The 18,990-nt window shown below is 51.9% G+C and overlaps 1 protein-coding gene across 2 annotated transcripts in view; it reads right to left on the bottom strand.

The window, feature by feature from the left end:
• FGD5 (FYVE, RhoGEF and PH domain containing 5) overlaps positions 1-16,888 on the bottom strand; it is a 115,935-nt gene extending 99,047 nt beyond the window's left edge. For both annotated transcript variants that reach the window (XM_081245562.1, XM_081245563.1), the window contains exons 1-2: positions 16,740-16,888; positions 5,852-8,537 (exon numbers count right to left, since the gene is read on the bottom strand). In XM_081245562.1, the coding sequence (XP_081101688.1) occupies positions 5,852-8,537; positions 16,740-16,752 (2,699 nt within the window). In that variant the 5' untranslated portion in view covers positions 16,753-16,888. The remainder of the gene's footprint in view (positions 1-5,851; positions 8,538-16,739) is intronic.
• Positions 16,889-18,990: the final 2,102 nt, after the last annotated feature.

Genomic DNA, 18,990 nt, shown 5'->3' with positions numbered 1-18,990 from the left:
CGACGCAGTCTCCGTGTCTGCAGATGATGGGAACTGTTTTCCAGAATAAAGATATCGCAGGACGTGCTGAACTAAGGTTAGGTTATTTTCACTGCAGCTTCACCTGCTAAAAACCACAGTGCCACGTGTGTGTGTCTGTGCTCAGACCTTCCTCCACCTCCACACGTGGAAGCCTTACTTTTCCTTCAGTGCCTGTTCAAATGTCCCCTTTTCCACGAAGCTATCCCACCCTCCTCTCGACTCCTACTCTTTGGGTTCTGAGCATCTCCGATCATGCATTTCAGGGACTTGGGTCTAAGTCCTCTTCCAACCACCCAACTGTACGTGCGCTGAGGCCGGTGACGGTACCGGGTCCCCCTCTCCACCTCCTCCCACACGTCACTCAGCACAGTTCCTATTCAGAGTTACTCATTTCTTGAATGGTCGTCATCGGTGAGCCAAAATATTCAATCCCCTGGATGCTCCCACTGCTGGTCCTCATCTCGCACTGTACCACGTGGCCAATCCACAAACTCCTAAGCGTATAATTCGAGCTGCATTCCGACAGGGAACAGCTCTGGAGGAGAGCCTGAAATGCTAGGCCTCGGCCCATCCACAGCTCTCTCTGGAAGGCACTGCTGCTCAGGGCTGAATCGTCTGAAGCTCCCCTAATGAGCAGTACAGACAGCTGCTCTAACCCAGAGCTCCTCCTGGCTGCTCCTCGGGCACAAGGGGCCACAGGAGGGCCAGGGTCCCCCCGAGGCCCTGAGGGAGGGAAAGACATCTGAGCACCTCATTAGCAAGTCCCAGGAGAGGCTGTCAGTCTTCTTGATGAGTTGCCAAGAGAGAAGTAAACCCACCAGCCGTGAGAAAAGAAAGGAGAGTGTCCTTCTGCTTCTCCTCTGGACCAACAAGCAAGGCTACCCCAGCCTAACTCCTGCAAGCAAAGACACTTCACAGCTGTTGGATGGAGACCACCAGCTAACGTGGCATTTTTCAACCAAAGAAAACAGGACGTGGAAAGAGCATTGGGTCGAGAGGCAGAAAGACTGGGGTTTGAACCTTGGTTTGGCTACTTACTACCTGTGTGACAGAGGATGGTTTATACCACTTCCCTGGGCCTCAGTTTTCTCATCTGGAAAATAGGAACTGGAAGTTCCTAAGGTGCCTAACTAATCATGAGTTACAAGTGAAATAATAGCTACAGTCAGAGTCACAGAGTAGGCACCTCTGCTAGCGAGATTACGGCATCAAAAAAGCCCTAGTCCTGGGTCCAAATCAAGGCTGCTTAGGCTGTTGCCTGCAGCCCCAACTCCATCTCACGCAGAAGGCAGAGGCAGTGCTGACACCACACGCCACCACCGAAGCTCACGAGTTCACGCCTGGTCCTGGTTTATGGACGTGAGGTCCTGAACATTGAGTCAAACACACGCAGAGCAGTCGTATGAGAGAGAGACAGAGAGATACTCCCTCAGTGAAAGGGACCCGATTCCCCACCTGCATCCACTGCTGTGTGACCTTGATCGTGTCGCTTGATAACAGCTAGTGCCTAGTGAACATTTCACTGTGTGCTGTATTAATTCATTTCGTCTTAATGACATTGTGAGGCCAGTACCACTATCATCGCCTTTTACAGGTAAAGAGACTGCGGCACAGAGAGCTAAGTCACAGTAACTGGTGGAGGGCAGACTGAAAGCCAGGCAGCCTGGCAGGAGCCTGCACGCTTAGCCACCGTGCTCTCACAGGCTCTCCCTGGGCTGCCGTGTCCTCATCTGTAAACATAAAAAGCCACCAGAAATGCATCAGCAACAATATGCATCAAGAGTTGGAGAGGGCGCTGGAAAGGGATGAGAAAAAGCCAGCGCAGCAGTACGTTAACGTAAAATCTAGGAGGTGGGCGTATGGACATTCACTGTTAAACTCTTTCTACTTTCCTGTAAGTTTGAAAGTTTTCATGATGAAATGGGGAAAAGGGGCCTCGGGGATCTGTGTCGGGGTATAACATTGAGTGATTAAAGGAGACTCCTCATCATGCAAAAAGCAAACTTACAATTATGGGGATTTAAATGAGACACTCAGGACAAACCAGTGTGTGGTGTTTTGCATCAAATGGATATTTAATAAGCGTATACAAAGCACCCCAAACTGTGTTTCAGATTATACTTAATAAATGATAGTTCTTTCCCCCAGTGAAGCACAAAATCACCAACTCATCGACATGCATTTATTAAGCTCCTAGTGCATAACCAACATACTGAGGTCCTGTGGGATATTCAGAAGTAAAGACTGGGTTCCCCAACCAAGAGTCCTGACTGAGGACATAAAACACCCTATTTGAAAAGGATGAGTGTTGGACTGAAAACATTTTTTGTGCGTATGAGAGTCAATTCAGGAAAAAAAAGAATGCTTTGGGGATACACTTTAAACCAAAGGGTAACGAAACCTCTTTTACATACGGGGGTGGGGGAGCGAGGACTGTACATAGGTAACAATGTATATACACTTTTACTTTACAAGATAGAAAATGGTTAATAAGAATACTGTTGTAGCTTCGAAAATGCTATTATCTGTGTATACAAATCTCAAAGGAAGTAACTGCATAGAAGAAACTTTATAATCATCCATCAGACCCGGAGCTGCTGCTCTGATTTAGGGATCTCTAAGGGCTCTCGGAATTCTATTACATACTCAAAACATTTCTTGAAGGGAGGCACTGTCAGTGGAAAAAGGACGTGGATTTAAATAACATTGAATCACACCACGAGAGAGTTATCCCTTTTCAATCTGCCTGAATCCTTCTGATTATGCCAAGTAGAAAGTCTCCGTGTGGTGCCAGGATGCCTTTAACACCTCTCCCTGTTTAACAAAGGGACCAACCTCCCGCTCACAGCCTTGGCAACTAACAACCTCAAGCTAGACTTTACCCATGCTATTTTAACTTCTCTTTGCATCCAACTTTTACAATTGCCTTCTTCTATTTATGACACCTAATACTGCTTTTCCATTTCCCAACAGTGGCACAAAATTTCCTTTTTAAATATTTTTTTAAGTAAAAAACATGGACTGATTTAAAGAAAAGCAGTGAGTGACAGCGCAGGTGGTTGAGAAGTACAGATGGGCTCGGATCCTACCGTTTTACAGAGGAGCAACCAGGGCCCAGCCTCCTCCAGGAGCCCACAGCAACTCAGTGACAGGGTGGGCTCTGAACCCGCACATCCTGCAGCACTGTCCTGCGCTCTTTCAGGACTGTCAGTATTTATTTTGGCTTCTGCCTCTGATCTTCACACTGAAGCAAGGTCTGGGGCAGGACAGGCAGCGGAAGGAGGAAGGAACTGTCTCCCACCCTCTCGTCCTGTCCTGTCCAACCCCAAGCACCCCTGGGCACGTGTCTCAGGTCAGCGGCACCGCCCCCCCCGCTCGGTTCTCAAAGCCCCTATTCAGGCGAAGCAGCAGTGGCTCCTCACCCCGTGGCAGTTCCCCCTGCCTCTCAATTTCGTGTGTCTGAAGCTGCCCTTGCCCAGACGTGTTCCCGCCCAGAGCGGGGATGTCTCTCTCCCTCCGCTTCCATCTGTTTCATGCAGGGAAGCGGAAGAAAGCTTTGCTCACTGATTGATGTCCAAGAGGATGTGGTTCCTGCACGGGAGTTTCATCCCAGTCAGTCTGGCCTTCAGGGAAATAAATTCAGAGTGGGGCAACAGTGCTTTTGAAATTCAGAGTCTGACGGTTGAGTCACGATACTCAACCAAGGCCCTAGGCTGTTGCACCAAATGTGAGATAATACAGGGGAAGCACCTAGCACGGTGCCTGGCACAGTAAGCAGTCAGGATACAGTAAGTATTAGCATTTTCTTGGGTACTTTATTCCCTTAATGTCATTACAGTTTGGATGAAGGGAGCTTTTTTGTTTTTTGGACCAAGTACAGATCAAGGCAACAAGGCCTTTGCATATGGCCAAGTAGCCTGTGCACTGTACAACCCCAGGGGCACCATATTAGACTAAAAGGTGAGTGGGACCCTGGGGTTGTGCAGTGGGCAGCCTGAACAACCAGACCTGGCATCCTTCAGCATAATGCACTACAAATTCCTGAACCAAGAGTCAGGAAATCTGAGTCCTGACACTGATTTCTCCACTAAATTGCTTAGAGATTTTAGGCAAGTCTCTTTCCCTCTCTGTGCCTCAGTTTCCTCCTCTGTAACAGGACCAAATGTTGGCTGAAGTTCCCTTCCAGCTATGAAATTCTGTGATTCAACAGAAGCAGGTTTCAATTTCCGAAGGACAGTCATACAAAAGAGGAAATGAGCTCAGCTGCCTGGCTTGAGGGGAAAGAGCCAGCATGAGCGGGGTAGGGATATCAGAGAGAATAGCTTCTGCCTCAGTGGGATAGGGACATTAGGCAGAGATAGCTTTTGCCTCAGGCAGAAAGAAAAACTTAATCAGAGTACCTAGCAACAGATGAGGCACCTCTGGGAGGTGGTGAGTTCCCTGTGGCTTGAGGAATTCAAGCACAGACCCAGTTAAGAGAGGGACCTATTAGACACGGGAGGTTTGACCGTACGCTCTTTGAGGTCCTTCCCAGCATGGAGATTTCATGGTTTCAAAGCCTGGTTCTATTTTCATTAGTGCTGGAGGCGTTCAGCTAGGGTTGGGTCTTGTCAAACCCCGCTGATAACTATTAACGCAATGAACTTGTGTGCTCTCCGTCTCCCACCCTCTTAAAGTTCACACACATCCACATTCTCCAAATTAAACTGGATCCCTCCGGCGGCACTGATGTCTACCTTTGCTCTGGCAAACAAACCTAGGAAGGACCAATTCATAGCCTTACCCAGACTTGGGGCAGGGAGAAGATGGAGCCAGGGTGGGGAACCACATGAAAAATTCAGGAGAATAAACCACACAATCATTTCTAGTGCCTACACTCCAGAGAGAGCTAATGCTAATTGCAAATCATTCTTATCTATTCATTACTGCAGGTCCCCTGGGAATTCCGAGCAACAACAGCTGTAGGGGACTGGGGTGAGTTACTGCACACAAGGGGAAAGAATCAGGGTTTCCTTTAAAATCACCAGCATTCTGACTTTTCATTAATTCAGATCAGGTGCCCCCAAGCGTGTAAATGGTTGAGGCTGAATCGCAGTGCCTTTAAGTTGCATCCATGGTGCATAAAAAACAGCAAGATTTGGCAATTATCCACCTGGGATGATCAATAGGACACTCAAGTCAGTCTCGGGAAGGTGGGGTCAGAAAACCGCCACCGTTGTCAGTAATTGCAGTGTTTCACGCTCACTTCCAAGGTGACTGAGTCCAAAAAAAAAAAAAAAATCAGATTGGACGTACCTCTTAAAGACCTGTATTCAGAAATTTAGCTCAGGGCACCCTTAGCTCTTTAAACAATTTAAATAAATTGTCTTTTCTAGTTCCTTTGAACAGAGTACATATTGACACAATAAAAAGGTCTCAGTCTCAATTTAGGGTATTTTCCTGATGGTGAAAGATACTTAGTTTGACAAGATTCCAGAACCTTCTCTTTTGGTGACTTTCCCAGAAGGGACTAGTAAAGCCATCTACCTCGGAGGTGAGAAATGTACCCCAAATAACAGAAATACATACACTCACATGGGCACTATATTTGGCATCTGAGCCAATACTTTCAAACAGCTTAGGTACTCTCACCTTTTCAAACACTCTGCCTAGAGGTAGCACAAATCCATTTCCCAGATGAAGTAACTGAAGCCACTCACCCCAAGTCACAAAGCTAGAGAGAAACAGAGCCTGAGGCTAAAAAGCAAGTCCGTTCTGTCCCCTACGCCTAAGCCTGCCTCTCGGATAGTTACACCTGGCGAACAGCAAAGGAAATGTCATTTCACAGTACCTTTCTGCCTCCTGGTCTGCACTCTGCTGTTTGCTCTCGAAGGCGTTGAAGCTGCTCATGTCCACGTAGCCGTCATTCTCGTTTGCTGTGGACAGGGCTCTGCTCTGATCTTCAAACAGCTTCGTAAACGTCCCGGCCCTTGGGGGCCTCCGAGGTGGAATCTGGATATTTTCATAGTCCGAGTTCATGGCCGGGATGTTCTCGTAGTCCGAAGTGTCAGCGTTGGGGAACGAGATGGAGCGCGGCTTGGTCAGGGGCAGGGGCAGAAAGGGAGGCCGGGAGCGGTCCTCGAAGGACTCCACCCTGGACACCGTCCTGCTGAAGGGGACGCCCTTCCTCTTGCCGTCCCTGTAGAAGATGAGGGAGGAGGGCGAGTCGCAAGCCCGGAGCTTGCCGGTCCTCGCTTTGAGCTGCGGGGAGTTGCTGAGGCTCCTCCGGTCCATCTCCAGGAGCCGGGCCGGCCCATGGTAGCTGGACTCCGAGGAGGACCTGGACGAAGACACGGTGACGTCCACGTGCACCTTGCTCTCCGTCTTCTTCTTAAACGTCAGTGCCAGGAACCGCTTAAAGGACGGCTTCTTCTTCTTGGTGTGCTTGTCCGGGGGCTCACTCTCCACCAGGAGCGAGGGGGAGCTCTTCGTGATGGGCTTCTTGGTGATGCAGGCCAGGTCAAAAGGGGGCGGGATGTCCACCACGGAAGACGGGGTGGAGGTGCCGCTGGATGGGAGGTGGCCCCTCTGAGAGAAGCTGCCAGAGGAGCCAATCATGCAGGGCAGAGAGAGGTTGTCGTCCTTCCTCTTGATCCCGTGGCCGTCTAGGCCACACGCCTCGGGCTCCCGGCACAGGGACACGGGGATCTCTCGGCCTTCCACGGAGAACGATCGTGGGTACAGAGTGAAGGCTCTGGGCTTTGCTGGCAAGGCCCTGCCGACGTCCAGCGGCTTCCCCTCCAGTGACAGGACCGCCTTCCTCGCCTCCTTGGTGGCACCCCCAATGCCAATGGCTGATGAGCCAGCTTCCGGTCCCGTTTCTTCCGGGACAGTTTCTGGGACACAGCCAGCCATCTTCCCGGAGTGGGGCCGGGCCCTCGTGATGACATTCTTCCTGTCGATGGGGACCAGGCCACCCTCCGCATCAGAGCTCACCTCTTCCTTCAATCCACAGCCACTCGCGGTGTCTGAGGCAGCCTGTGCCTCGGGCTTCTCCCCCTCCCCAGGGTCCACCCCGCACGCCAGGCCAGCTCCCATCTCATAGGGGTTGGCGAGCGCGTCGTCCGCGGCATCCTCCTCCTCTGGCATGACCACCACGTCAGGGACAGAGGGTCCCTCCCCGGCGCCGCCCTGCAGGGAGCCACGCCGGCCACATCCAGGCCCAGCCACGGGGTCCTGCTGCGCACGTTCCCCCGACCGCGGCTCCTGCTCTGCCTCTAAGCTTTGCGCTGACTCGGAGTAAGGAGAGCAGCTGTCGCTACAGAAGGAGGTGCTCTCGCTTGGGAAGAACTCGTAGGGCCGTCCTGAGAGTGGAGCCACAAAGTCGTCCACACAGTCCCTCTCGAAAGGAATGATCTGGCAGCTCTCCTCAGCTCCTTCATCCTGCACAGGGTCCTCACCTTCTTGAGGGTCCCCTCCCGCCTCCTGGGTGACCACTGGTGTTTCTTCTGGGTCAGTTTTCTCTTTCGGGTCAGCTGGCTCATCCTGACCATCCTGGCCGCCACCTCCTGGGGCATCTTCACACGCCTCCTGGGAGATGTCAGGGCTGTCTGTGGCCGCCTCCGCCTCTGGGACACCGGGGGCCAACCCCTCGTTCTCTGGGGGCTCCTCGCCGCCATCGGCAGCGTCCCGCTCAGCGGGCCCGTCACAGCCCACACACTCGTCTGGTGCCTCCAGTTCTGTGTTGGTGCCGCCTTCCTCACCGTCCTCCTCTGACTCCCCGGGTGTCACAGGCGGCCCGGGCTCCTCACCACGAGCTGCTGGGTCCTCTGCATCGAGGTGAGTTAGAATGGTATCGCTTGGAAGGACCGCCTCTCCATCCCCAGGACCCCCGTCCCCCAGGATGTACACGCTGTGTTCTTCCACCTGCTCCTCCTCCTCCTCACTTGTGAACTTCTGCTCCTCTGCCCCCGGGGCACAAGCACAGTCCTCCACCTCCATGTTCTCAGGCGTGGGGGTGACGCCTCCATCGTCCTCTTCACCCAGCACCGCTTCAGCCGGGGCTGCCCAGTCGTCTGCAGCTGCCGCCCCTTCCTGCTCACACTCCTCGCCTCTCTCCTGGCACTCCCCCCCGCCGCCGGCCTCCGGAGGCACCGTGACTGCATTCTCCACGGAGTCCCCATCTCTGGGTCCGTCCTCTGCTGGGGGAGCCCCGGGGGCCACGATGTAATCCTCGTCTGCCTCGGGCTCAGAGCATTCCGGGGTGGACCGGTGCTCGTCGTAGAGCCCCCTGTCTACGCAGGGCAGCTTCCCATTGCTGCATTTGTTCAAGCTGTTGATCATGTAGATGCTGGCCCTCCACTCACTGGGGGTAGCCAGCCTGGGCTTCGGGGCGATGGGGGGTTTCGGCCCCCTGGACATGGAGTTGGGACTGTGAAGACTCTCAGGCCGGGGTGACGAGGGGAATTTGGGTGCCGTCACTGGCGTGAGGGGACTGGCAGCCTTCGGCTTGGGAGCAACTGGTGGTTTGGGTGAATCTAAAAGATGAAAATAAGAAAAGGAGAGAGAAAAGGTACAGTTACCATTATTTCCTTCCACTCGAGAGTCTCCTACTTATCATTCACAAGAGAACACTGAAGATGGTTTCCCAACCCACATGAACCCAATCTATCACGTTCTGTCAGGTTTACACCCTCCACCAACATCTTTAAAATCCCTTGACCTTCCAATAAAGATTCATTCTGTAAACAGGGTGAAGAGATCTTTCTTCTATGCACAGCCCAGCTAACAGAACCCAACTGAATGACACCCTGTGCTCCTCAAATAAAGGTGTCCACGTCGTTGCACTCATCCACTCAACAACGATGTAGTAAATGCTTTCGATGTGCACGGGCCCATGAGACAATGCTGGTCCTAGCAGTCAGATCCCTGCTGCCCTCATGGAGCCCACAGTCATTCCACCATTCATTCATTCTTCTGTCTATATACGCAGCACTGTAGATGGTAGAGGCTTCTAGGGCCAAGAAGAGAAGAACACCTCTGCTGAGGACTCACAATTGAATTAGGGAGACAAGACTAACAGAACAATTGGGGGACTGAGCCACGGACCCTTGGAATATGATGACTGAATATCTCCCTCCCTCCAGAATGGGACACCACAGGCTTGGGATGGTGGCATATGATTCTTCTGAGGGTCACCTCTGAATTCTACATGCTTCAAGACTGGTTTCCAGCTAACTGCCCTGACTCCAAATTTCACAGGAAAAATTATATAGTATTTTCCAACATGGATATTTGCAAAAGGCCTTATCCCCTGTGGATGTTCAGGATCTATCAGCCACGGCAGAATAAAAGATGTAGCACAACATACACATGTGACAGGAATTAGGGAAGCAAGAGTTGCCACGGCTAGGGAAGACCTGTCGGAGAAGGTGAAATTTCAGCTCACTTTTGCAGGATTGGAGGGACCTGGACAAGCGGAAGGGTCAAGGGAGGAGTCGCCCACTTCCAAGTTCAGCACCTGTCCTGCCACAGCCAGCCCATGCCTTCACACCTCCTGCCGTGCCTCCAACCCCTGTCCACACTGCAGGCAGGGTGAGGAATGCAGATTTTCATGAAATGCAACTCCATCCGGCCAACTTCGCTTCAAAAGCACTGCCTGGCTGTTCACTGCCCAGGTTTAGGATGTACAGGTCCCCCTTTCAGTCCAGTCTCAACTCCCAGTTCCATCCCCACTAAGCCTTGGGTGTGATACAAAGCAGCCTCAGCATGCCAGCCCGGCTTGTGACAGAAGGAACACTGAGCAGAGGGCCTGGAGGTCTGTCAGCAAACTCTCCTCCTCCCCACACGTTTGACTCCCAGCTCAATCCTTGCAGCATCTAACCCTGGTCATCTCTGATCCAGGGCTGTCTGACAAATATAATGTGAGCCCCATTTATCATCACACACGTAACTTTTAGTTTTCTCATAGCCACATTAAAGAGTCAAAAAGAAACAGGTGAAATTAATTTTAACAGTACATTTTGCACCTCAGTATATCCCAAATATTATCATTTTGGACATTATCATGTAATCAATGAATCATGTTTGGGTCAACATGTAATCAATACACAAAAGTTATTAACAAGATATCTGACACTCTTGTTTGTGCTAAGTCCTCGAAATCTAAGGTATACTTCACACTTGCAGCACATCACGATTCAGACCAGCCACACTGCAAGTGCTCAGTAGCCACGCGAGGGTGGTGGCTATGGTGCCAGCTAGCACAGTTCTAACTGATTTTAACCCATCTCCATGGGACTGTCCCACTGGCCTCTCAATTTCAGTATATCTGAGGCCTAAGTCAATATCATCTCCCCCAAACTGGCACAGCTACGCAAAATTCAGCTGAGGAGCACCAAAGGAAATAAAAAAGGCCCAGGACAGCAATAATATAGGGTTATAAAGCCCATGCACTCTGTTCCTGGAAAGGCCTGATTCCAGAGCCTCCGTACATTGCTCATAAATCTAATGAACTCAGTTGTATGGTTTCCCAGGACACAGCTAATTAGCAGGGGGTGGAGGTGCAGTGAGAGCAGCAACACTGCCAGTTGTAAGATGTGGTCGCGAACAGCAAGAAATGGAGAGAACAGGCACAGCTGTCAAGACTTTAAAGGCTAAAGCAACCACTGCATCAACACCCTAACCCACACCTACATTCATCCGCACCAACACCCAGGCCAGCCACTGGCATCCGGATAATAACCCAGAGTCTTCAAGATAAAAGAAGTGACATTCCAACTTCTTGTTTCCATACGCAATCAAATATATCCTAATTTAGAAAAATTTCTGTCCAATTTAGTTTAAAAAAAAAACTCGAATATTTGGAGCTTAAAGAGCTACCTGTCAATGTGGAGTAACAGGGTAATAATAAGCCTTTGGAGCCTGGTGGTCTGGGTTCAAATTCCACCGTTGCCACTTATAAGCTATGAAACTGACTCTCAGATTCCTCATCTGTAAAATGGGTTCAACAGTAACACCTACTATGAAGAGGTTGTTATGAAGATTAAAAGATATATATTAGCAGGACTTTGCATGGACAGGTGTTCTCAATAAGCAGTAGCTATTATTGTTCTAATAAAGTCAGTCTTTCCCTACCCCACATCTTCCCCTGGTATAAGTCTTGCTCTACACAGATAAATGATGTAATACGAGCTTCACACTCTCAACATCAGGTGTCAGGCATTGGCATGAAATTATTCTTTGGGGGTGGGGACTCTCACTTCTCATCCTTAACAGGTGGTATTTCACATGGACACCACGAGACCTGACAGAGGTCATGAAAAATGACCATCACCTAGGCTGCATCGCTCCCACCCGCCACCCCATCCTTCATCCAATCAAGCTATTGATCTGTGGGCGCCGTCTCCTCGAAAAAGGTTACAGTGGGTGTCTGAGGCGTGATCCTGAAAGAAAATGCCTTCCCAACAGGAGCCCCTAAGGAGTGACAGGTACACAGTGTCCATGCCCTGCTCCCAGCTCTAGAGCTCAGGCGTTTCATCCACATCCCCTCTGAGATCAAAGGATGCCAGAGTCAGAAAGGCCTCGTCTGAACCCTCATTGAAAGATGAGGAAACTGAGGCACAGAAAGGGCGGGTGACTGGCCTGGAATACTCAGCGAGTCCAGCGCAGGGCCCCAGTAGAATGGGTTTTTTTGTTTGTTTGTTTTTTGAATAGGATTTTTAAAATATATATTTATTTATTTGGTTGCGCCGCGTCTTAGTTGCAGCATGCAAGATCTTCTTTGTGGCATGCGGGATCTTTAGTTGCGGCATGTGGGATCTAGTTCCCGACCAGGGATCAAACCCAGGCCCCCTGCACTGGGAGCGTGGAGTCCTAACCACTGGACCACCAGGGAAGTCCCAGAATGGGGGTTTCTTGCTTCCTGGTCCAGTCCCTTGAACCTCTGCCTCCACCTTTCTGCCACTGAGCATTTCTTCTACAGTGCAGACTCAGGGCTCCCAGCAGAGAAAGGCAAAACTCAGGAAAACTGAGGCCAGGGAGACCAGGCCTCAAAGAGACCAGGGACCGCTAACCAGGTGAGAAACTCACCTAAGGCTGAGTTAGAAGGACTAACTGTGATCATAAAGTGAATGATTGGCTTTCCTTCGCTCCTATCCAGTTTTCTTTAATCCAATTCCATTAAATAGATATTTATCGAGCACCTACTATTTGCCAGACACTCATCTAGACTCTTCAGATACATCAATAAACAAAACAAAGACAGTGTAGATGCTGCTTAGCCTTGAGCAGAAGGCCATGCACTCTCCAGCTAGTGTGAGGAAGGAACCAGAAGTGGTGAGGATGGAAGGAGGGAGAGCAGGGAGGAGGCGTCTGCGATAATCCAGGCCAGAGAAGATGGAGGCCTGGACCAGTTTGTAGCAGTGGAAGTGGTAAAAAAAAAAAAAAAAAGAAAAGAAAGAAAGAAAAGGTCAGATTCCAAATATGAAGGTAGAGCTGGTGGGATTTACAGACAGTTTGGATTTGGGGTGTAAGAGAAAGAATAATCAAGGACAACACGAAGGTTTTGAGTCACAGCAACTGGAAAAGTGAATTTGTTACCAACTGAACTGGGGAAGGTTGCAGGTGCCAGGGGAGGAAACCAGAATTTCGATTGGCACGTGTAACATCTGAGTTGCCTATCACAGCCCCGAGAAGAACTGTCAGTGGGCTCTCGGATGGACCAGGCTGGGTTCCCGGGAGAGGCCTGGAGGCAGCCATCACAGAGATGGGATTAAGGCATGAGCCGGGTGAGCCCACCAAGTGACTGAGCGGGGGCAGAGACAACAGCAGGGCCCAGGAGGGAGACCCAGTGGCCCGAAGGTTATGAGAAGGAGCCAGCAAGAGAGACAGAAGAGGGAGGAGAGAAAATGAAGAGTGTGAGAGCTTCCAGGTCTGCTCCCTCCCGGCTTCCCTCACAAAGAGGAACCACACAGAGCCCCTGCCCTCAGTACAAGGGTCTCAGACCAGTTCTGCCCAGAGAAGACCCAGGGGACAGATAGCACCAGGGTGCATGCTGAAGGACAGGGAGGATTTTAATAATCAAAAAAGAGGTTGGATATGATCCAGCAATCCCACTTCCTCGGCATATATCCAGAGAAAACCTAATTCGAGAAGATACACGCACCCCAACGTTCACTGCAGCACTATTTACAATAGCCAAGACATGGAAGCAACCAAAATGTCCATCGACAGGGGAGTGGATAAAGAAGATGTGGTACATGTATACAATGGACTATTACTCAGCCATGAAAAAGAATGAAGTAATGCCATTTGCAGCAACATGGATGGACCTAGACATGATCATACCAAGTGAAGTAAGTAGGACAGGGAAAGACAAACATTGTACGATATCACTTATATGTGGAATCTAAAAAACATGATACAGATGAACTTATTTACAAAACAGAAACAGACTCACAGACTTAGAAAACAAACTTAAGGTTACTAAAGGGGAAAGCTGGGGGAAAGAAAAATCAGGAGTTTGGGATTAGCATATACACACTACTATATATAAAATATATAATCAACAAGGACCTACTGTATAGCACAGGGAACTCTACTCATTATTCTGCAATAACCTATATGGGAAAAGAATCTGAAAAAGAATAGATACATATATATGTGTATAACTGAACTGCCTTGCTGTACACCTAAAACTAACATAACACTGTAAATCAACTATACTCCAATATAAAATAAAAATTAAATTAAAAACATTTTAAAACAAGAGGTTGGGTGTTCCAGGCAGAAGGAACAGAATGTGCAGAGGCCCAGAGGCAGTTAGATGCAAGCCCTTTGGGAGTAAAGAGTCCAGTTTGGCTGAGCTTTAGAGAATGGCAGGGATGGGGCAATTACAGAAAAATCAGAGCAGGGGTTTCCCCCTCTGGGCTGAGCTTAACTTTCTGCCTGTCCAGAACCCAGCATGGATGGAACTGCTGGACCCTCTGCTGCCTCCTGAGTCCCTCCGGCTGCTGCATGAACCTTCTCTCTCTCTCTCTGTAACACAGAGCCTGGGGGGGCACACCCTCCCCACCCTGAGGCACCAACTCCCAAAACCTCCTGGCAATTTGCTACACCTGAGGATGACTCGAATGCAGAATACCCTTTGAGCCAAGAGGCCAAGAGTTAACTGGGGGTGGGGAGTCACAGTGACAGGAGGAAGAGATTTTTAAGAGCTTCTGGTGATAGAAATCATCCCCAACCAGCCCCCTGGTACCAGTTTATATTTTCTCTATTTTAATTAAATATCTGCCACTCACACATCCATGTTGCTGTTCCCTTGCCAGCTCTGCGGAGTTTAAATCAGAAGAGGTACTGAGAGGGGCACTGGACTGGGAGTTGGAGCTCTGATCTCCACTCCTGGCTCTGCCTTCAACTGAAGGGGAGACCTTGGGCAAGTCCCCTCCCCTCTTTGAGCCTCAGTTTCCACATGTGCAGAGTGAGGGGACGGCACCTACCAGTCAGTAAGTGCCTTCTGTTTGCTCTGGCCGACGACAGCCTTTTAAACTCACTGCTTTTCTGATGACGTCCCCTGACTTTCCCATCTTCAGCCCCTGTGTCTGTTTCAACTGCAGTTCACCATACTCCCCCTGGAACTCTCATAACCGTATGTTCCAAGAGTAATTATCTTCCAATTTCACCTTCCAATTGCATCTTAATTTAACTTGCATTGCTGGGCGCCTGCTGGAATGTCCCAGCGAAGCCTGATGATTTCTAATTAGGCTGCTGTTAGGCTAGTCCAGTGATCCATGACAGAGCGGGAAGAACATGGGTCCCCGGCTCAGACAGACCTGGACTCCAACCCCAGCTCTGCCACACACTGGCTGTGTCACAATAACTAAGAGGATGGTGGTTACGAGATTCAGTCCCATGGAGTCTATGAACCACTATGCTGCATGATCGGGAACTTCAGAGCCTGGCAGAAGTCATTATATGAGGTCTAGGGCTGCCGTCACACTGAAAAAGTAACCAGGTTTATGCTGGAGGCAAATGGCTGGATGGCAGATTTCCTGGGACCAAACCTGCCTTTACGTGTATTCCGGCTCACTCCATCCCCCAGATTCTCAGAGAAGGGAGGGCTTGCCCAAGCCTCATGCAGGGAAACGTGGGAATACTGGACTGGCTCTCACCATTGTTTTAAGCGAGTTTTATTAGGAGTGTAGGAAAGAGCTAGCCTGGCTCTGTCCAGGCTGTGCCAGATCAGGCAGCAGTCCACCTCCTTCCTACAAGGAGTGGCTGGCTGGGCGCTGAGACCCTGCCCCAGCCTTTTCCACTCCTCAAAAGGGGAATCCCTGCTCCCACTCCCACCCCCTACCCTACGACCCACACGCACTCACTGTCCAGGTGCGTACACGCCCAGCAGAACAGGGCCTGGACACAGGGAGGCGGCTACCACACTCCCAGGCCCCCAAGTCTCTCCTTTGTCAGATCAATCCAGCCAAACGTCTCCCATGTGCACCTCACTCCTAAGACAATGACTTTTTTCATCAAAAAGATTTTAAAAAGAAAAAGCCCACAACACACACACACAAACACACACTTTTTACACATACTCAGGGCAGCAGGATATGGTTCTGAGACAGCCAAAATGGTGGCTTCCTGTTTCTTCAGGGATGTGTGTTTTGGAGTACGGATTCGGACAAGGGTGTTGGTCGGAGAGGGAGCTGCCTTCTGCTAAATTCTAAGAGAAAAATATGAAAAGAGCAGTAATCGCTCCTTGTCAGGCAAATGAAGTCAGCTGGGGCTGCTGCCTGGCAAACTCGCCTCTAGGAGGGAACTTTCGGCCCTCCCCGCGGAGGAGTCAGGAACCCGAGAACTGGGTTCCAGGCACCGCCCATCTCTGACTCTCAGTTAATAAACCTGTTAAATGGCACTCCTCTGGAGGAATCACTATCTACTGTCAAACGCATTCTGGATTTCACGGAATCCCTGGCCTAGCAAAGGCAGATTTGGAGGGCAGAGAAGCAAGGGCTTGGGAGGGAACGCCTGGAGTGCGGCTCAGCCTTGGCGTCCCCTAGGCGTTCGGACCCCTGGGGGGAGGCACAAAGAAGGCCCCGGGCCACGGCACTGCAGGAGGTTGGGGTGCGCTGCGGGTGTGTGTGTGTGTGATACTTTAGGGCTTTTTAGTTCCTTCGGAGAGCGAGCTCCAAGTCTGGGCGTCTAGAAGAGAGAAGGGAGCAAGAATCCGCAAAGGGCGCGCCTCGGAGTAGCGAGGGACCAGGAATAGACCCCGCAGTGGTGAAGACCTCAGACGGTTCCCGTGGGCCAGGAGGGGCCTCTGAGGGGCCAGCGAGGGCCTGAAGGGGACCCCGAGGAGCAGGAGTGAGGATTTAGGGGCGCGACCAAGTCGCCTTTGCGAAGGGCGCGTCATTCCCCGCTGCGAGGGGACCCTCAATACCGGGACCGCGGTGGGAGCGGGATACGGCCGTACGTGGCCAGGGTGCGGCCTCGCCGAGACCGAGGGTGCGTCCCCGAGGCTGGGCGTCTCGGACAGGGGCAGCGGCCCCCGATGTTCTCGTCCTCCTCGGCGAGGGCACTCGTGACCCGCCCATACCTCGGCCGAGAGCCAGAGCAGAGTGGGAAGGTCGGGGGTTTCTCGGCAGCTCGCTCCCGGCGCCCCGCGGGCTACAACTTGGAGCGCCTGGCGGGGGCCCCTCGCGCGCGTCCCTCGGCGCCTGAGGTCGCGCGGAGCCTCCTACCTGCTCTGTTCATCTTCCAGCGCGCGGAGCCAGGGGCCGCCCGTCGATGCGTCCGTCCTTCCGAGCACGAGTCCGCGCGCCGCCTCACTCCATGGCCGCCCCGCGGGGCCCGCACCCCCTGGCGCCTGCCCCGCCCCCGGCGCGCGCCGGACTTCGTGCAGCGCGCAGGGCAAGTGGGGGCTTGGGGGGTGCGAGCCTCCGGGGCTGGGCGGGGCTGGGCGGGGGGCAGGGAGGGGAAGGGGCGCGAACGCGGGGCGCGCGGCGTCGCGTTCACTCAGGACTCCGCGCGGCGCGCAGGGCCAGGGGGGCGCAGGGCGCGAGCCTCCGGGGGCGGGGCCGGGGGCAGCGGCCGGGACAGCGCGCGGTGTTGCGTCCGCTCCCGGCTCCCAGCTCCGCGCACGCTGCGCTCTGGCCGCCGCGCTGCTGCCCGTGCCGCCGCTGCCGCCGCTGCCCCTCCGCCCCCTCCTAGACGTTTCCTCCCGCTCCCGGAGAGGAAGCCTTTTTTTTTTTTTTCTCCCCTTTCTGCTCTGTCAGGGATCGAGGGAACCGAGGGGCGAGGCGTCCCCGCGCACATTTAAAGGGGCCATGGCCGTGGGGACTCGGGGAGCTGCGCGAGGTTCAAGGCATTAGGATGGGAGGGGCGGGGTGAAGCTGGCGAGTTGGGTTTCTGGGGACTTCCTGGTCCCTTTGCCCAGTGGACCGTCTATCACTTTATTTTCAACCTCGGGCGTTCATTCAGTCCTGGGCCCAGCACCGTGCTGAGCGCAGAACAAGACAGCCCCAAATTCTTGCCCTAGTGGAGCTTAAATGGGATGTCAGTGGAGACACAAGACAAATAAGCAATAAACATCGTTTCAGAGGGTGATGGGTGCCTTGAGGGAGATAAACCAGGGTCGTGGGGCAGAGTAATTTTTAAAAATGCAAATCCTCAGGGCCCGCCCCAGACTTAACTGAATCAGAAATCCCGTGTTTAACAAATCCTTCAGGTCCTTCCGATGCAAGCTAGTTTGAGAACCTCTGGAGTAGAGAACAGGTGATCAAGGAAGGTCTCCCTGAGGAGGTGACATTGAAAGGGAGACCTGGTAGATGAGGAGCCTTTGTCCACTCAGCGCTCACCAGCCAGCACCTCGCTGGGCCCAGGCCTGATGCTGGGTGACACGGATGACTCAAGCCTTCACCCTTGAGCACCCGTTGGATTGGCCACGCAAACATAGGCAGTTCTGCTTCCCCGGACAAGTGCTGGGATGGGGACAGGAGCTTGTGGGAACTCAAGAGGTGGCCCCTGAGTGGAGAGGGTTCCAGCAAAAAAAAAAAAAAAAAAAAAAAAAAGGCCTTTCAGGTGGAGGGAGTAGCTTGGGCAGAGACTTAGACGTGTGAAAAGGCATGGCCTGATGGAAGAGCCAGTGAGTGGTTTGGCAAGGCAGGGAAATGGAGGGTGGCAACATCTGATAAGAGGCACAGAAGGTTGGGGTGAGGCGTGCTTTGAAAGCCATACCAAGGGCTTCCTTCCATCAGCCATTGAAAGATGAGGGCAAGGGTCATGTCTCTCATCTATAACTGGCAGCCAGTGCTTATAGAGCACCTACTGTGGGCCTGGCAAGGTGTTAAGCTCTGTACCTGCATATTTACTCGTTTAAGCCTCACCACAACCTTATGAAGCCGGTATCAAAATTCTTCCCATTTTACATTTGAGGAAACCGAGTAAACTAAGAGTTCACATGAGCTTTCCTGACTGTTCTTGCCCTGGCTGTCCCATGTCTGCCTCTCCAGGACCCAGCTCAAGGTGTGGCTTGGTCATTTAGTAGTTTGGTTGTGAGCCCACTATGTGCCAGGGTGTAGGCTCGCAGCAACCCCAGCACTCTGTGGGAGGGTGCGGGGCTGGGGCACCTCAATTCACTTAGGCAATTCAGCCAATATATCTACTATGTGGGAGTAGGTGGGGGGAGGGACATGGAACATATCCCCCTGCACCACCACCATCCATTCCTATCCCTCATTTGGGGACGAAAGGCTCAGAAATGGCCCCATGCCAGGGTGATGACTCCAGGGCAGGGGCTGTGTCTGCTCTGCTTAACCCTGCAGCCCTGGCATCTAATAAAGAACCCAGCACTTAGTAGGTCTTCAAAAAAATGTGTTGTCCACAAAAATAAAGGCCTGGGACAGAGGTTCAGACTATTGTTTGGGATCACTTTGGTTTTTCTGGGACTGAAGGTGGCAGAGGCTAAAATTTTTGTGACTTTGACCAGCTGTG

This window comes from Mesoplodon bidens (genome assembly GCF_964165515.1).
Source record: "Mesoplodon bidens genome assembly, chromosome: 10".
Taxonomy (NCBI): Eukaryota; Metazoa; Chordata; class Mammalia; order Artiodactyla; family Ziphiidae; genus Mesoplodon; species Mesoplodon bidens.
Note: the sequence above shows the minus strand (reverse complement) of the source record. Positions and strands in the feature narration are given on the sequence as shown.